This window comes from Mesocricetus auratus, unplaced genomic scaffold, assembly GCF_017639785.1.
Source record: "Mesocricetus auratus isolate SY011 unplaced genomic scaffold, BCM_Maur_2.0 Super-Scaffold_6723, whole genome shotgun sequence".
NCBI classification, from domain to species: Eukaryota; Metazoa; Chordata; class Mammalia; order Rodentia; family Cricetidae; genus Mesocricetus; species Mesocricetus auratus.
Genome location: NW_024429183.1, coordinates 2076364 through 2095117, shown reverse-complemented (window position 1 = coordinate 2095117; position 18754 = coordinate 2076364). Strand labels below are relative to the sequence as shown.

General features: G+C 53.5%; 1 protein-coding gene across 1 annotated transcript in view; it reads left to right on the top strand.

Moving 5' to 3' along the window:
- Nucleotides 1–13176, top strand: part of Jph3 (junctophilin 3) — a 64651-nt gene extending 51475 nt beyond the window's left edge. Inside the window, exons 3-5 of the mRNA XM_005073111.4 lie at nucleotides 5258–5382; nucleotides 7860–8743; nucleotides 12960–13176. Coding sequence (XP_005073168.1) covers nucleotides 5258–5382; nucleotides 7860–8743; nucleotides 12960–13040 — 1090 coding nt within the window. The 3' untranslated portion in view covers nucleotides 13041–13176. The remainder of the gene's footprint in view (nucleotides 1–5257; nucleotides 5383–7859; nucleotides 8744–12959) is intronic.
- Nucleotides 13177–18754: the final 5578 nt, after the last annotated feature.

Sequence of the window (18754 nt, the reverse complement as noted above, 5' to 3'; positions counted from 1 at the left end):
CGTGGTCAGGGTGACTGTGTGAGTGTACACACAGAGGCCATGGTCAGGTTGACTGTGTGAGTGTACACACGGAGGCCGTGGTCAGGATAGCTTGTAAGTGTGGCACACTGTGGAGAGCCCAACATCTCCCCTGGAATTGTAGCAAGCGCCTGGCTGGAACAGTGACTCAGGCACTGCGGCTGCCTTACGTTGAAGGCTTCCTTTGCTGTGAGGAAAGCCCCTGGGCACCTTGGTGACCATACTCTGACCTTCGCATGAGCACTTGGTGGCTATGGTGGGGCATGGTGCACAGGCTCACAGTTTGGAAGCTTTAGCCAGGAAGACCATGTTTAAGGCCTGGAAAGGCATCTTAGCAAGGCTATGTCCAAAAGATAAATTCAAACAAGCCACCGTACCCTGTGACTGTCACAAAGTGAGGGAGAGGAGGGACAGTGCTGTGATCTGGGGATGTCTAGGAACCTTCCAGCCTCTGGGGGGGTGCCAGTGGGTCTGTATCAACCTCTTCTTGTGTCCCTGGCAGGCAGGCTGCAGGAGCCCTTCCTTCCAGTTCTCATGCATGAACACCATGAGCAGTCAGTTCCTGAGGAAGCATGGTTAGAGTGGGTGTGCCACCTGGTCCTACACCTGGCCCTGAAAATACCCCAAGGCTTGTGTCTAGGAGTACCACAGCAGTTTGCAGCACCCACTGGCAGAGTAACTGAGTCTCCTTGGCTATGACATAAGAACCTCGCCATTATTCCTATACACAGTGCCTGGCGTCAGGGCTGCCCAGAGTCTCCGTACTTGTCAGGATAAACACCAAGAGTTATTGGCCTATTCACAGGGCCTGGCAAGCCCTGGTCCAGTCTCTGAGGGCTGACCTGAGACTTAGATGCTCAAGACTATGGGTCTAGTCCCCAGGGTCTAGTCCCCAGTGGGTACCTGTGTGGGGGCAGGGCCTGCAAGCACCCTGCCTGGGCACAGTTCTTCCCCATCAGCCTCCCTGGAGGAGGTGGGGTTGTCTTGACAACAACAGCCCAAGGAGAGAAACTTGCTGTGGGGCTGGGCATTCCCAGTAGAATCTCTAGGAGCCTGGATTCCGGAGAAGGGGTGGGATTCTCTTCTTGGCTAAGCATCTCTGAGCCATCAGGACCACGTGTTACTTTAAGTGGACCATGTGTGGATACAGCTCTGTCACACACTGCTTCCTGGGGCTGTCATCTTGTAGCGCTACCATCTTGGGCCTTGACTCTGCTATCATGCTGGGAACAGGAATCCAAGATGAAGGCGATAGAGCTGACTCCATGACAGGCTGTGAGGGAGAGCCTGGTCCTGCCTCTATCCCTTTCTAGATGGTGGCAGGCCTGTTGTTTTCATGGAGCTCTCCCTCTGTCTATGTTCAAGTTTTCTCTTTAGACCAGTGTGCGGGATTAGGGCCCATTCTGATAGCCTTACCTTCCCTGAATAAGGTCACAGCCATAAATACCTGGGTCAAGACCATGGTTGTCTACTAAGGCAGCCTGTTCTCACACACCTGACCTTTGTAGTTTAAGGTTATTCTTAGAAAAAGCCACATCTCTGTAAGTTTGAGGCCAGCCTGGTCCATGGAGCAGATTCCAGGACAGGCTCCAAAGCTACAGAGAAACACTGTCTCGAAAAAACAAAACAAACAAAAAACCACAGAGGGAAAGCTCAGGATGACACATCGTAGCACTAGGGAAGCTGAGGCAGGAGAATTATGAATTCAAGATCTGCCTGAGCTACAGAGTGACACCTGCCTTAAGAAACAAAACAAAGCAAATCATGGGGGTGGCAGGGTAGGCTAAGAGAACCATCGAGCTTAGGTAGCCTTATGAGGGATGGGGTCTGCACCAGTGTCCCTGCCTGCATCCTGGTGTTCATCTAGGCCAACGCTGCTCTTGCTGGTTTGTGAAGACAGCCATTCTGAGAGCAGCTGCTCCGTGTGTGTTCTGCAGCATGTGAGGCAGTGCACAGAGGCCTGTATCTCAGCTGTGGGGTGCTAAAGGCCTTGGGTTGTAGGAGGAGACCTGACGGTAGTTTTCATGAGAGGGGCAATAAGCCGGGCTAGCGGGACACATGCTAGTGGGTGATGGAGCGACCTTCCAGGAAGAAGAGCCAGAGCCTAGCAGGCACAAACCTATCTTGTTGAAACAGGCCCTCCCTGAGATCCATATCTGGAGGAACCCCAGCATCTGTTGCTGAGAATAAACCAAGGGCATGTGAGCTCCTGAGTCAAGTAGACATAAGCAGTGCTGCTGTGGGCAGTGGGGGGGTGGGGCGCAGAAGCATACACGGTTGTAGCATCCTGTGGTTCAAGCAAACACTTGCCACCCAGTACCATCCTGTGAGATCCCAGAGGGGTGAAGGGACAGAGGAGGGGAGCTGGGGAGCCTATGACCCTTTACCCTCCCTCTCCTGCCAGCCCAGACCAGGAGCCGATACAGAATAAGAGATAGGGAGACACTGGCCAGACACAATTCAGTTCCTATGGTCGGGGGAGGAGGCACTTCCTACAAACACAGAGAAGCAGAAGAGGGAAGATGGAAGACTGGAGCTGGAGTTCCTTTCCCAGAGACCTGCTCTGACTCCTGACCTTCAGGGACCAGGAGACCTGAGCTTTCCTGTCTCCTTGGTGTCCCTCTCCACCATGCTTCTGTAACACCAGCTCTAGGCAAGTAGCAGGAACAAGAGGGATTCTGTCTCAGGGTATGGCAGTGTACCCCTGTAAACCCAGCAGGCAGCACACCCCTGTAATCCCAGCATGGCAGTGTACCCCTGTAAACCCAGCAGTTGTAACACTGGGGTAGGAGGATTATGAATTTGGAGTAAGATCCTGTCCTCCTGCCTTCCCACATAAAAATCCCCCCTATGGTCCCCAAAGGCCTGCCTGGGCCTCCCAGGGTCTGACTCCAGTGTCCAGGCATCCATGGTGAATCTGGCCAGAGGAGAGGAAAGGCACAAGGCAAGAAGATGGGAAACTGTCCTGGAGAGCCAGGGAGTCTAGGAGAAACCACTGTCCCAGGCTCTGGGCCTTGCTGGTGAACGAAGCTGGTGAAGGGGATGGGGGTGGATTGGCGAGGGAGAGTCTCCTTGTGGATTTGCTACTAGTGCCTTGGCTCTGAGAGTCTCATAGCTGCCTGTCCCATGGAAGAGTGACTTGGGCTCAAAGAGGGGCCAGGAAAGCCAAGATGCAGACTGACTTCCTGTGGCTCCTGAAAAAGTGCCACACGTGCTCAGCCGCTTAAACAAGACATTTGCACTCACAATCTGCAGCAGTCAGAGTGGACTCCTCAGGATGTGACGAGGTGGGTGGGCTGGCCCCTCCCAGAAGGTTCCAGGAAGGGTCTGCACCTTTGCTCCCCAGTCCCTAGACCCAGCTTCTCAGGAACGGGAGAAACACAGGTGTCAGGTGACCTGAGGACTTGGAACTGATCCACCTGGCTGTTTAGTGGCAACTTGAGTTTTAGCACACCCTGGGAATCTTAGCCCCCCACTCCAGACAATGCCACAAACTGTCAGCACTAAGCTGTGTCCCCCACCTCAAGCATCATTTTCTGCCCAGAACCCATTTGGTCTTGTGTTACCAGTGCTGGCAACCAAAGGCATAGTTGTTTCTCCCATAACACTGGATGGTGTCCTTTGTAGTCTCCATAACCAGCAGTACTCTGATCGGTCACATGTCCGAGGTGCATCCTGGGCACCCAGCACATGCTCCAAGGATGCCTTTAGGGGAGGATCAGAGGCCTTATTCCACACGTGCTGTGGAGTCAGTCAAAGGGTGCTGTGAGACATGGGAACCCGGCTGCTGGGCAGAAACTGTGCCCGAGAGCTGCGTGATGAAACGCGGTCTTCCATGTGTTTGTTCTGGGAGCCCATCTCTGGGAGATGATAAGATTATTGGAGTGGGTGGGGCCATCAAGAATAGCATTAGTGCCCTTTAGGACCATCTCTTCCTTCATGGACACAGCCAGAAGGAACCATCTGTGTGGGTCTTCCCCAGATGGCATCCTAACTTTGGGCATCCATCCTCAGAACTGAGAAGAAGATAACTTTGATTGAAAGCTACTGTCACCCTATTGCTTGCTCTGTGGTTACCTCAACCACAGGCAGGAGACCTGTTAGGAGAGTGCCACCTTGATCTCAGGGGCTGGGGACCACTGTTTCCAGCGTTGGGGAGGTGGTATTCATGTGTGGCATGACCCGGTCCTAGAATCAGCATGCCAGGAGGAAGGAGGAGCCCATGAGGAGCACTGCGTTCTGCCTTGGAATTCCAGCCTCTGCACAAGCCGACCTAGAGGAGTAGATACAGGTCCCGGCCCATCCATCACCAAGCAGTGTCCCGTGTCCTCTGCCAGAGCAGGAACCTCCTCACCCCCACTCAGGGCTGGTTGAAGCCTGGGGGACAGCTCATGTAGCATGGATTCACTGGTGACCTGCCATCATTTCCACAGCTTAGGTTTCCACAGCGTGGGGTGTTTGTTGATAAAAATACATATTCTAGGACTGCCTAAGAGTGTGTACTGCCCACCAGTGGACCTGAGTTCTGCTCCCAGCACCTACGTCCAGGAGCTCACAGCCACCTGCATCTCCAGCTCCAGGGGATCTGACACCCTGTTCTCCCCAATATGTAACCCCTGACTCTCCCTCCCTCCCTCCCTCTCTCCTTCCCTCCCCCCTCTCTCTCATGCACATACACACCTAAAAATACAATATTTAAAAACAAACAAACCAGGGAGCTGCGCAGTGGTTACACACACCTTTAATGCCAACACTTGGGAGGAAGAGGCAGGTGGATCTCTGTGAGTTTGAGGCCAGCCTGGTCTACAGAGCAAGTTCCAGGACAACCAGGGCTACACAAAAAAGCCCTGTCTCGAAAAACAAGCAAAAAACATCAGGATGTCTCAGTGGTTAGAACACTGGCTGCCCTTTGCAAAGGAACCAGGCCCAGTCCCCAGAACCCACGTGATGATTTGCAATTGCCGGCAACTCCGATTGGCCTCTATTGGCACTGCATGCACACCATGTACAGACACATGCAGGTAAGGCACCCATATACAGAAAGGAAAAAGAAAAAGAAATACACCACACTTTCTCCAGAGGCTGCTGTACTAAGGCTTGTTGGTTGGTCCAGGAATGTTTGTTGAGTGACTAAATGAATGAACAGTATCTGGGGTTAGACACCCAGGATGCTCACTGCAGAGGGTCCCTTCTGGGTCTGCACTCAGCGCTCTCACCCTTTGCCTCCTGTCTCCCCCAGGACCTCTCACTCGCGGGCCAAGGCTGAGGCAGCACTCACGGCCGCTCAAAAAGCCCAGGAGGAAGCTCGGATCGCCAGGATCACTGCCAAAGAGTTCTCGCCTTCCTTCCAGCACAGGGAAAACGGTGAGTTCTGCCTGAGCTGGTGGCTCTGAGGGGCAGGGCCCTGGCTGAGTGGGAGCCATGAGGGGCAGGGCTCTGGGCAGTGGCTCCTGATGCCACCTGGGCCTGGTTGTCACCCAGAGCTAATGCCTTCCCAGTGATGTGCCTTGTTGAAGCCGATTCAGCAAGCACATGTGGGTGTGCATGGGCTTCTGTGTCTGTTTGCAAGTGCTCTGTGTGTGTGGACGCTGCTGCTCCTCTTCTGGGCTTCTGATGCGATTCTACAGCCATCTGCAGTGGTGGCTCAGTCGCCGGAGGGCTGAAGATAGTCTCATTCAGTAATTTCTGTTCCTTGTTTCTAGTACAAGAGCTTATTCTGTAGCCCAGGCTAGCCCATTCCAATCCTCCTGCCTCAACCTCCTCTGTGCTGAGTTGTATTTAACCTTAAGGCACACTCGATGAACTGCAGACAGCCATGTACGACCAGTGGCTGCCAGATTGGAGAACCTCTAATGAGCAGATTGTGCCGTGTCCTGTAAAAGTCATTGCCCTTTCCCTCCAGTGTGGGACAGTCCAGTGTAGTAGGGTTGTGCTGTGTGCACCCAACCTCAGCACACCCAGCTTTACCTTGCATCCACCCAGCCTCACTGGGAAGCATCCCGGTCCCACAGAGCCTGGAGGCAGAGTGGAGGTCACAGCCCCTCCTGTCTGCTCCCAGCTCCTGTATACAAGGGTAAGAATAGATGACTGAATGAAGCTACAGGACTAGGGTGTGCCACGTCCAATCTGTGTTCTCACATGGTGATAAAGCAGCTTCTGGGTCCAGGCTGAGGAGCAAAGTTCACGAAGCTGGTGCTGGGCCTAGCTAGGTCAAATGAGTCTTGCTGTCTCCTTCTAACGCTCTGCCTGGGACCCATTCTGGTGTCTCTCTGTGACCACCAGCACCTCCTTCAGGTGTTTCTGATATAAGGGGGAGGCCCACTAACTCTCACCCAGCCTCTCCCAGCTTAAAAAGAAAGTCAGAAAAGATCATGGTCCCCAGTGGAGGACCTGACTGCCTGAGACTGAGGTGGCCACAGGCCATCTGCCCCACATTCAGACTGCTAGGCACCTGACTGACCCCAAGCCAGGTGAGCCACGTGTAGAATATGTAGATGGACAAACATGCTAATAATCCCCCGGGGTCCCCAGGCTCCAGCCCTGAATGCTGGTCCTACCGAGGAGCTTTGGTTGGAGGGGACACAATTACTGTCTGAGGCACTTGTGTGTGGAATGATGACCAGCGGATTTGTCCACCAGATGCTCTGAGGAGCCTGGGCAAAACCCATAGGAGCCATCCCTGGCCCCAGCTCGACTTTGGACCTCTGACTACCAGACATCGAGAGACCAGATGTGTTGCTTTACGCCCCGTGTATGTAGGTCTTGAGCAATCAGCTGACTGGTCCAGGGTACTGCTTCTGCCAGGGAAGCCTCAGCTAATGTCTGCTTTCTGTTCAGAGTTGCCTCCTTGAGAAACATCTACGAGGGAGGCCTTCAATTCACAGTACCTCAGCTGCCCCTCACTGGGATGGGGCGAGACCATGGGACTTGGCTGATGCAGGGGCCCTTCCTGGCTGTTGCTCCCTGTGGTCTCTGGCCACGTCTGCTGCCTGGGAGGCTGCATTGTTACTACCAGGCGCCCTTAAATCCCTTCTGGGATTCACTTCCCCACATCAGGGCATTTCCTAGAATGCATTAGTAGCCAGTGGGTCCATGCTGTAAGGGGACTGAGTGCTAAGTGTCCCCCTCCCTGGTCCGCAAACGCTAGCAGTTGTTGTGTTCTCTTAGCAAAATAAACCTCCTGTTAAGACGGTGGCAGGACTGACATTTAGAATGGGCCTTGGCTCACAAGCCCTGCCTCTAAAAACATTACCAAAGTGTTTCAGCTGGGGCAGAAGGTTATCTTCCTGTGGTCTGGCTGCTCGGGGAAGACCCCAGCCGTCAGTTCCTCTGAGAATGTCTGAGGCCACAGGGATGGAAAGAGGGGATGCAGGATGAGTCCGAGAAGAACCCAGGATACTCAAGCTGACACCCATCCCTAAAGCCTGCACATCCATGTACCTAGGACACCAGGCGAGATGACAGCCCTGGGATTATGTTGCGGTTGCCGCAGGTTCCTTCGTGGTCTTCATAATGGTCTTCCAGGACAGCATATGCTTTGCAGCCAATTTTAGCCGGGAATGGCCCCCGTGGCAGTGGCAGCCAGGCACAAGCTTCCCTCCAAGGTGCAGGGCTAATGGGCAAGCGGCCTCACCCTTGTGAGGAAGGCCACAGGGCCACCTGCAGGCTCATGCCCTGACTTTCCAGGTCCCTGATGTTCAGCCAAGAAACTCTAGTGACAAGAAGTGCCCAGGCTCTAAAGCCCTGCCAATTATCCTTGCTGGGTGACCCATTCCACACTGGCATAAGGTCTCTCTGCAACGGGCTCCATGTAACCCATGTGCTCTTGTTTCCCACCCAAGGGCTTGAGTACCAGAGGCCAAAGCACCAGATGTCCTGCGATGACATCGAGGTGCTCTCCACCGGGACACCCCTGCAGCAGGAGAGCCCGGAGCTGTACCGCAAGGGCACTACCCCTTCAGATCTGACCCCCGATGACAGCCCCCTGCAGAGCTTTCCCGCCAGCCCCACGGCCACCCCTCCGCCAGCTCCTGCCTCCAGGAACAAGATGGCCCACTTCTCCAGGCAGGTCTCAGTGGATGAGGAGCGAAGCGGGGACATCCAGATGCTCCTTGAGGGCCGCGGAGGGGACTATGCCCGCAACAGCTGGGGCGAGGAGAAGGCTGGGGCCTCTAGGGGCGTCCGCAGTGTTGCCCTGCGCAGCGGTCAGCCCACTGAAGACTTCCGCACCCGGGGCTCGGGCCACAAGCAGCCTGGGAACCCCAAACCCCGGGAGCGGCGGACGGAGTCCCCCACCACATTCTCGTGGACTTCTCACCACCGGGCAGGCAATTCCTGTGCTGGGGGCGCCAAGCTGTCAGAGCCTGATGAGGAGCAGATGAGCAACTACAAGCTGGAGATGAAGCCCTTGCTAAGGATGGATGCCTGTCCACAGGACACACACCCCCAGAGACGGCGTCACAGTCGGGGTGCTGGGGGAGACCGACGCTCGGAGGACCGGGGCTTTGGGCTGCAGAGACTGAGGTCCAAGTCCCAGAATAAGGAGAACCTCAGGCCAGCCTCCTGTGCAGAGCCCACGGTGCAGAAACTAGAGAGCCTGCGGCTGGGGGACCGGCCTGAGCCCCGTCTGCTGCGTTGGGACTTGACCTTCTCCCCACCCCAGAAGTCCCTGCCTGTTGCACTGGAGTCTGATGAGGAGACTGGGGACGAGCTCAAGTCCAGTACGGTAAGTGCTGGCCACCCTTACAGGGCAGAGGTGGTAGGGCCCAGGGCTACCTCCTGGTTACTTTGCTTTCTGTGTATTTCCTCTCTAGGGATTGGGGTACAGCTAGTGTGGGTGTGTACAGGAAGTGGAGGTACTGTGCCATGGGGGGTCACACTTGCTCTAGATTGATCCTTGAGAAGGCTCCCCATGGGCTCAACCCTTTAGAAGCAGTGTGTGTCCATGAAAGCTCCTGGAGGGGAACCAGGCTGCCTGTGATGGCACCCTGCCCCTGACGAGCACACCTGTTGCTGTCAGGGGCTTGTGTTCCGGATCTGGGCTAGAGCAAGGCTGAGGCCCCTCTGTCCAGACAGTCTTTCTCCCGGGAGCATCTTTCACTTGTGCCAGATGCCAAAACTGGTAAGGGACCAGCTCCTGAGAAGGTGATGCTCTACACATGGAACAATGGGGAGGACCCCTGCACGCCTGCCCTGCAGCCTCTAAGGTTTCCCTTCCAAGCAGTGGGAATTGGTTAGGAATCTATAGCATTGAGGTTTCTGGGCCCCATGGTCTTAGGGGGTTATCATGTCCCAAGGGGTATAGGTCAGACTCCCACATGAAATCCCTTCACTGGACCCCAAGAGTAACTCTTTGCCTGCCCACACACCCCCTAGTTTTCTCGCCCTGCCCCAGGATAGGCCTTTTAAAGCCTCCCCTGGGCCAGAAACATTTAAAGGACTTCCTGGGACCTCTAAGCCCACAGCTAGCTCCATGACAGAAGGTATGGGAGGGATTCTGGCAACACAGAAGCCTGATGCCCTGTGTACCTGTGGCCTCAGCAGACAGGCTCCCATTTACCTGCTGTGGTACAGAATACCACCCACCAGTACCTGGGCTATATGTGACACGGGATTTCTGAGCATCTAGCTGGGTGTGTGGAGGTTGCCAGGAGCTCTCCACAGGAGTGCTCTGTGGTAGTGATTTGTATGGGTCACATACCTGTGCCAGGCCCACAGGGACCCTCTGCAGGGTTCTAGTTGCCGCTGTAGCAGGGGTCAATGTCCATTCAGCAGTCACTTGCCCTAGGTGAGATGTTTCCTGTGGCCCTTGATTCTCCTCAAAGCCACTGATCATCTGTCTTTCTCACTGCTGCAATTCTAAAATGTCTCCTCTGCTCTGGTTGCTGCTGGGACCACAGCGCTAGCTTAGGCCTCACCCTGCCAGCACACAGCCTGCTGTGCAGTTGTGCGCATGCAGAGTGTTGTGGCTATTTCAGGAGCGGCACAGCAGTGGGCAGGGGTGGGAGGTTCAGGAGTAGTTCTATATTTAGCCCACTTCACCGTGTTGGCTTTTTTGGGTGCCTTAAGACGAAGCTTCTAGCTTTGAACGTATCTCAATGGTAGAGTGCACTTGCCCAGTCTACAGACGGCCTAGGTTCAGCCCCTAGCACCGCTGAAAAGGAGAAGCAATGTTTTAGCATAACCCCAGCACTCCAGAGCTTAATACAGGAGGAGCACCATGAGGTCAGCCCAGCCTGCACTACATAATAAGGCTATCTTCTGAGAGAGAATAGTGTGTAAATTGATTGCTGTATGAACCTGAGGACATGAATTTGATCCCTGGACCATGGTTAAAAAAAAATCAGCCACATTGATACGTGCTTAAAACCCCAGCACTGGGAACAGGGACAGGCAGAGTCTCTGTGGCCAGTCAGACTAGCCCACTTGGTGAGCTCCAGGCCAGTGAGACATCTATGTCCAAATGAAACAGGGTGGGAGGCTCCTGAAGAAACCTTGGATTGCCCTGACTTCCATATGCATGTGCATGCATATGCACCCATGTTTACCCATACATGCACACACATGAACATCCACACAACGCACAAACACATGCACAACCAAAACAAATACCCAGAGTTCCCTAGGGTAGATGTGCAAAGCATGAGTAGTAGCCACAGGCTGGTCTTAAGTGTCAGGTGGGAGAGACAGCGGCCTACAGTGCAGGCTCGCTGTACCCTAGGGCTTCCAGTCGGGGTGAGTGATCTGGAACACTCTGCAACTGCCCAAGGTCACTCACACTCTGAGGACAGAAACTGAAGAAAGAAACTCCAGCCCCACCCTGTGGTCCCAACTACCTGATAAAGTAGACAGGGTCTCTGTAAGTGCCGCGCTGTCCTGGGGAGAGGTTAGGCGAGGCAAGGAGTAAAGCCAGCTTAGCAGCAGATGGAAGGCAAATGCACCCTGCCTGTTTTCAGTGGTGACCATGAGTGCCTCCGGGAGGTTGGCTGCCAAGCATCTAAGACCTATGTGTTCCCTCCCAGTGCAGGGCTCTGCACAGTATGGCCCGTCCTGTGTCCTAGTCAGGGAAGGTGGTTCCTGGCTGGTAACATCACCACTTCCTCCAAGTTGTCTGGCTCATAAATCCTGGCCATGGTGAACTCTGGTCCTCTCTAGCCTTCCAAGACTTCAGAAGGCTCACACCTCTCTGAAGCGGTGGGCAGAGCAGGAGTTGCCTGCTCTAGACTTTCCATACCTTGTAGCAACTGCAGATGACCTCTGACGGTAAAGTTACTTTGGTGGTAGGTGAGCTCTTGATAAGGGGCTGGTCCCAAAGCTATCCCTGCTCCTCTGGCCTTTCTCAAACCTATAGGCCTGGGGCTGGACAGAACAGCCCAGAAGGGTGTGGAGCTTTACTCCAGGGCTGGCATCAGAGGGCAGGACCTGCTCTTGACCAACCAGCTGTTAAGGCCCTTTATACCCCAAAGTCCACACCATAAAAGCACAACAGTTCAACGGTGACTGCCCTGGTGAAATCAAGGCCTGGAGGCAAGCCTCCTTGTCCCCTCCTGCCATGCAGAGCCTGGGTCTCCATCCACTCTTGAGCAAGGTGGTTTAGAAAAATGTTGGAATGCTGGACTCAGGCAAAACTGGCTACTTGGATCTTTCTTGGCTAGTCCCCAGGGGATTTTTCTTTTTTTAAGCTTTGGCTCTGAGCCGGGTGTTGGTGGCGCACGCCTTTAATCCCAGTACTCGGGAGGTAGAGGCAGGCAGATCTCTGTGAGTTTGAGGCCAGCCTGGTCTACAAGAGCTAGTTCCAGGACAGCCTCCAAAGCAATTCAGAGAAGCCCTGTCTCAAAAAACAAAACAAAAAAAAAAAAAAAAAAAAAAGAAAAAAAAAAAGCTTTGGCTGTGGTGCACACCTTTAATCCCAGCACTCAGGAGGCAGAGGCAGGCGGATCTCTGTGAGTTCAAAGCCAGGCAGGTCTACAGGGCGAGTTCCAGGACAGGCTCCAAAAGCTACAGAGAGACTCTGTCTCAAAAAAAAAACAAAAGCTTTGGCTGTGAAGGTAGCTTAGTAGTACAAAGCACTTGTCCAATGTAATAATTAGCATCACAAAATAAATATATCTATTTAAGGAGCCCTCTGCTTAGCAAGGCATGTGGCACACACCTATAACCCCAGCATTCAAAAGGTTGAGCCAGGAGACTCAAGTTTGAGTACATTCTGGGGTGTCTAGTAAGAAATAAGGGGGGGGGGAAGCTCCCTGAAGCCTAGCCTAGCTGAGCAAACTTCTTAGTCTACTTAATGTCTCTGGCAGACCCCCTTTATGTAGCATCTCTTGGGTCTGGGACATGAGCAAGAAGGTGCATGCGTGTGGTCAGGAGGTCGGGTACCATGTCTACTCAGAGGATGCAGGGGGCTGTGGGGCGGAGTCAGATGTGTTCACTCCGCACACATGGGGCCTGGCTGAGACATCTGCAGTGCTGTCTGTCAAGGGCAGATGCAAAGCCCTCACCATGATGGGACTGTGGCGCTTCCTCCCTCTACACGCGTGCAAAGTCTGTCCCCAGGAGCTGTGACAAGGCAAGGTGCAGGAGCAGGCAGCCAGCCAGGCAGGTGTCTTGGGGCCCTCAGGGCAATGGTTGTGAGCCACACTGAGAAAGACAGAGCTAAGGGCTTCAGAAAGTGCTGGAAGACCTGGATCCAAGAAAGCAGCCTGTAGGCAGTCAGTAGGTCTACAAGCAGGAAGGAGAGGGAGCATGGGAGATTCCAGGTGACCAATTGAATAGCTTCCCATCAGGTTCACAGTAAAGATTAGTGTAGAGGGCCCCCAGGGAGACCAATGAGTGGTCCTGCACGAGGGCACGCTTTCTCTGCCTAGGGTGTGGGCTACTCCCATCTAGGCACCGGTGTGTCATGAGGTCCTGCATTGGTGTCACTCACCTGTCCTCTGTTCCAGGGCTCAGCTCCCATCTTGGTCGTCATGGTGATCCTGCTCAACATTGGAGTCGCCATTTTGTTTATTAACTTTTTCATTTGACAAGATTGTTGTGACCACGGAAGCAATGATGTACAAAAGGGACGTTAAAAGCAAAACAAAAGGGAAATCCTGACTCGGACAGCCCCACGACTCCCGTCTTTCCACGGAAGAACAACATGATTGGGTATCACTCACAGTTTGCCTTTTTTTCTGGGTAATGTTTTTTGGATCTTAGCCAAAACTCTTTGCTTGTATAACATGATGCTGTGTGGCATGGCAGGAGGAGGCCGGCATGCCACCCCTCCAGCTTGGTGTGAAAGGGTCCCGGCGAACCAGCGGCCAAATGATCGGGATCTTCTTCGCGTTTCCTGCCGGGTGTGGAAGGTGGCCAGGAGAGGAGGCACCTTCACAAGGGTGCTGGTCTAGCCGGGGGGGGGCAGCTAGGTAGTACAGCTATGGAAGGCGAGTGCCTATGCCCTCCTGTCTGGAGTAGCTGCTGGGAGTGCGGGCCCAGGGACAGAGCCAGGGACCAGGTGTCCTGGCCTGTGTCTCCATGGAGTCTGTGCTGCATACCTGTGGAGGGAAAGTCCCTGCTCTTCTTCCCACAACAGACCATGATCCCTCTTCTCGGCACTGCCCCAATGCCCTCCTAAGGAGGCTGCCTCCCCACACTGAGTCTTACAGCAAAGTCTGTCCCCTCTGCTGCCCTCTGCTCACTCATTGTTGGCCCTGTCCAGCCATCCTCCCTCCAGACCCAGGGAGGCCATGCTGCAGACGTCCAGGGCTAACCCCAATCTGGCCAGGCACATCTGAGCCCTGATGCCAAGGGGCTATGGCCCACATGCCCCGGACAGCCTGACAGCACGCCTGGGCTGAGCATGTGGCGTTTTGCACCTAGTATGCAGGATGTATATTCAGGCTTCCGTGTCCCTGGCCGTGACGCCCCATGGAGGACGTCACCTCTCACTGACCTCCACGGGGTCTCACATCTTTGCACTGTGCCTGCCTCAACTACCCCTAACAGATATGCATATTCCCTCCAGATGCCTCAGTGCTACTCCAGAGCGAGTCTGGTCCCGGGACAGGAATGTGGTTGAAGCCAGTGGCTTGAATGTCCTGGAGACTGTTGCATACCCAGCACTCCCCGGATGTACAATGTAACTTGTTTCAGTCAAACAACAGGTTCCTCATGTCTCTGCCTTCTCTACCAGGGTTGTTCCCTCATCCAAACAAACGAACAAGGGATGCCAGCTCGGCTGGTACCCATGGCTCCGTCAGTCTTCTTGGGTGCAGCCCGTCTGTCTTATGGACTCTGCCTTGCTTTGCTCGTGTTCAGCTGTTCTCTGCTACCTTTCGAGCAGATTTCTTTACTACAGTGCACTGGATTGCTATATTTTTAACCAGAAATAAACTACAGATTAGAGCATGTTCCAGCGACACTCAGCTTTATTGTTTCCGTTACCCACCCTGTTCCCTATCCACTGCCTGTCCCTTCTCCCAGGCTGGTTTGGATTAGGGGTCGAGGTGGGGGAGAGGCTCAGCAGGTGCCCTGATGCGTTTCTGGTGTTTCTAAAGGGTTCCATCTTTTTGTACAGCTTACTTTTCCATTCACTTTTTTTAATATCAAGAGGTTGCTACAGATCTGGCGTGAACCAAATAAAGATTCCTGCTCTTTGCAGCCATGAGAGCCGTCCATACTGGGCTATGTGGATTGTAATTCTGTCTGCAGAGATAAGGGACTCAGTGTGCATCCCAGGAGCTGCATGGTTCAGAACAGTGCCTGCTCATGTAGGTGGCAAGTTTACTCACATCACCTTGACATACGCACTAGGCACAGCCGGATGTGCCTAAAAGGTTCTCATGGGGGACAGCGTTCATCCACTCATTCACTATGAGTGATGTTAACCATAGAACCAAATCCAGCCTGGCACTCCACTGGCAGCCTGCAGTACATGCAGCATGAAGTCACTTCTCTAGCCCTGGTGGATTCCAGGTAGAGGTGCTGGAGACTGGGATGCACACTGGGTCTTGGGCTCTAACAAGCTGTCCTGCAGTGAAAGAGACACCTTGCTGCAGCCTGTGGCTACTCTTCTCTCTGCAGAGCCCACCTCCTCCCTGCAGGCAGAGTAGATGTAGCATGTTGAGCAAGAGGAGGATGTGCTCATAGGTAGAGACATAACAGTGTGTCACTCTGGCTCCCCACTCTGGCATTGTGATGAGTTTCAACTAAGATTCATTCCCATCTCAAAAGACAGACACACTTTCTTCCAGAATGAAGAGCAATCCTTTCTGGAGGAGGTGGGAGACACCTCAGGTCCTTGGCGCCTGCCTGCAGCATGGCTGTACCACTGCTGAGCACTGAGTCCTGCACTGCGCACTGGAGGCTCATGCCAGCACATATGGGATGCACGTATGAGTCAGCACCATAATGCCAAGTCTGAGGAGTCCCAGTGTCACAGACCAGACAGCAGCAGAGCCCAGGATACTGGTCATGACGGTGGTGGTCAGAAAGTCCACACAGTTCCCACCATGCAAGGGTCATGCACAGGATCTCAGGGAGCACAGAGAGCAGAGTGCTTTCCATCAGTTTCTGCTTTGAGCGGAACTACTGACAAATACCCGCACCAGGCTCCTCCTCCCCCACACTAATCCCAGAAACCACAGCCCATGGCTACCTCAGGTCAGTACCCAGGGAAAACAGAGGGCAGCCACATATTCCAGTTCCAGCATGTTCCTGCTCACTGGACAAACCGGCTCAGCTTAAGACAAACCACAGGGCCACCCTCGGGGAGACTGAAGACACTGCTGGGAGCCAGAGAGTGCTCAGAGGCCCAGTCGCAAGCATAGGTGATGAACACTCAGGGAGACGAGGTTCTGGGGTGCTGTCCTTTCTGGTTTGAGTCTTGGTTGCTCTGCACAGACCTCCAAAGCCCTTGAATGGCTGGTAGTTCTAGGCAGATACCCCAACAGATATCAGGCATGTCTATCATATATCTGTACCTACCCTGCTCCAAAAGTCTCTTGGCTGTTTGTTTTATCCCCTCTGTAACCTTCCTCAAGTGGATGTGGGATGCCGTCTTCCAGCTTAAGCTCATTTATTCTTCCTGCTGGTCCTCCCACTATTGCAGCCTCTGGTCCCAGGAGCTCAGGCCAAAGTACCTACTAGATTCCAACACATCTCCACACTCCTCGATCTACTGACAGCTACAGGCCACTTGACACCACATAGCTCTGAACCATTACTTCACCATTACAATGAGTTAGCTCCCTTAGCTCCACTGTCTCACTGAGGTTCAGCTGCAAGTCAAACAACCACCAGGACAATTAAATGTCTCCCAAATACCAAGAACCGTCTGTCTTATGTACCTTGGCCTTTAAAGAAGAAAAAGTATAGCTGTTTTGTTGAAATTAACAAACAAAAACAGCTAAGCTGCATTCCAGTGTGAATTCTGGGACCCCAAGACCCAACCCCACTCCTGAGGAGCTAGACAAGGCCTTCATGGCAGCGTGAGAACAAGGGCAGCACAATTCTCAGATGGCTTAGCACTCTCCAGACCCCAGCAGATGCTCCTCCTGGAGTCTGCTTCTTCACCCCTCCCCAATGTGGCCAGGCCGAAATGTATATTGGGCAGTCTCCTTTGGCTCAGTTCCTTCCTAAACCTCAGAGTACTACATCAAATTGGAGAGTGGGTACATTACACAGGAGCTGGGCTGCAGGGACACAGGTCAAGGGTTTCCAAGGTTGCCCAAATAGGCACACACAACTACCTCACTTCTGGGCTGGCCTACAGCCCACCCACCCCTTACTGCAGTTCAAGATGCAAACACCCAAGTATAGGGTAAGCATTTGAGACTGACTCATCTTGCCCTTTGTCCTAACCCGCCTAGTGCAGATGGGTCTCAGCTAGACGCTGGTCCACTTCCCTGTTGACAATGCCAGCTAGCATGCTGCTTTCTGTCTACTTTGGTGAAGGTCAGTCCACTAACAGAGCTGTACAGCTCTCTAAAGGTAATGCCTGAGGCTATTGAGGGTCTTATGTCCTAAGGGCACAGCCACCTTCACGTTGGTTGCAGCCTCCCCTGAACTATGGAGAAATAGAAACAAGTGCAGACTGTGGAGCACACAGTTCAACCTTGCCTACCAAAGGGTTCTCTCCTTCTTGGGGCCAACATCCACTCTAAGTAGGGATACCCCAATTTACCTCCAACAGATGGCTCTCCCAGACCATTCTGAGTTCACAAGGCAGACACTTGGGTACAGGCTGAAGACTCAGGGTGCAAAGGGTAGCATCGGGTAGCATCATTCCTCCATCATGAGACCCAGTATCTAGCAAACACTGCTTACAAGACCCACCAGCCTGAGCACTGCCCCACTGGGAGCAGCTGTAGCTACACAAGCCCAGGTGGCTGTAACTGTCAGGGCCTAGAGCAGGAAATAGGTCCACAGACAGCACTCTCATGCTCAGTGGCTCTCTGGACTGGCACTCCTGAGTCTGTTGCTATCCACAAGTCAGCCCTCCTCGCAGGCCAACCCTGAATGCTCTAGCTGGAGCCTGCTGATTGCCCCATTCAGCACTCCCCAAAGAAAAGCCACCAGATGACCCGAGGACTGTGTGCTGAGCTTCACGTGGCCACAACACTGGTGTAGACGCCTTCTTGTGACTGAGTCAACAGTCTTCATCTGCTTTATCTTTTTCTGATCCTTTTCTCTTGGTGCATGTAAAACACCCGTTAATGCAACTGCTTTGCAGAGGACAAGGTGAGGATGTCAACTGAGTTTTCTCACTGGCACAGTGGCTGCTCTTGCCTTGGCCTCATTAGTTGGAAGCAGCTTGATTAATCAAAAACTGGAAACGATTCCTCTCTAATGAATGTAACTTTAAATCAGATTTCACACCTGAAGCAAGGGACACTCAAGATTCAAATTCTCTGCTCCTTTACTTAATAAACTCATTTGAAACCACAGGAAGCTCGTCTCATTTCATTACAGACCACCTTCCCGAAGCCTCCATTGCCACAGGTGCAGGGTGGGTGGAGCCTCTACCACCCAGTCCCTCCCAGTCTGGAACAGGAGCCCAAGTAGAACACCCTGCCCGAATGTTTCCCTACAGCTAACTCCTTGTTCCATCCGGCACCAGGTGGGAACACAGGATGCTTGCATCTCTCACGACACACTCATCTTTGGGGGCAGGAGGGTATGGAACAGGGATGAGCCCTCATACAGTCTAAGCCCCCCTTCCAATCAGAGAGAGTCACCCCCATCTCCCTCCTCTTTGACATGTCCTAGTGTTTCTGAGTCCTGCCTCTAGGCAGACTGTCAAGCTCTGGCAACTGAGATCAGGATGCAAGCTCAAAGATCTAGCTGTCTCCAGTCCCTCACTGTGGCTACCTGCTGTGCTGACAGCAGGACATGACTATCAGGAACACTGGGCCACACCAGGGTGACCATATGCTGAGTACTGTGGACAAACTAGTGAGTCCCTTGGGAAGCGCTTTGCTCTGCGGTACTAACCAGCCCATGACATCAGCAGCACTTAGTTCATCTGGCACATGAATCTGGGTGACAGTGGGCACACTGACCTCACACTCACTCCTTGGCTGGAGCCCCACCGTTCCTTCACATAAAGGAGCAGCTATCCCTCCCTAAAACTCATATCTCCTCTATGGCATACTAGAAAGAGGTTTCTGAATGCAAGGCTGTCACTTCTGACTGGAACCAGTTCCTCTGGCAGGAAGGCTTCTTCTAGCCTTGGCACCTTTGTGTGTTTCTGTTT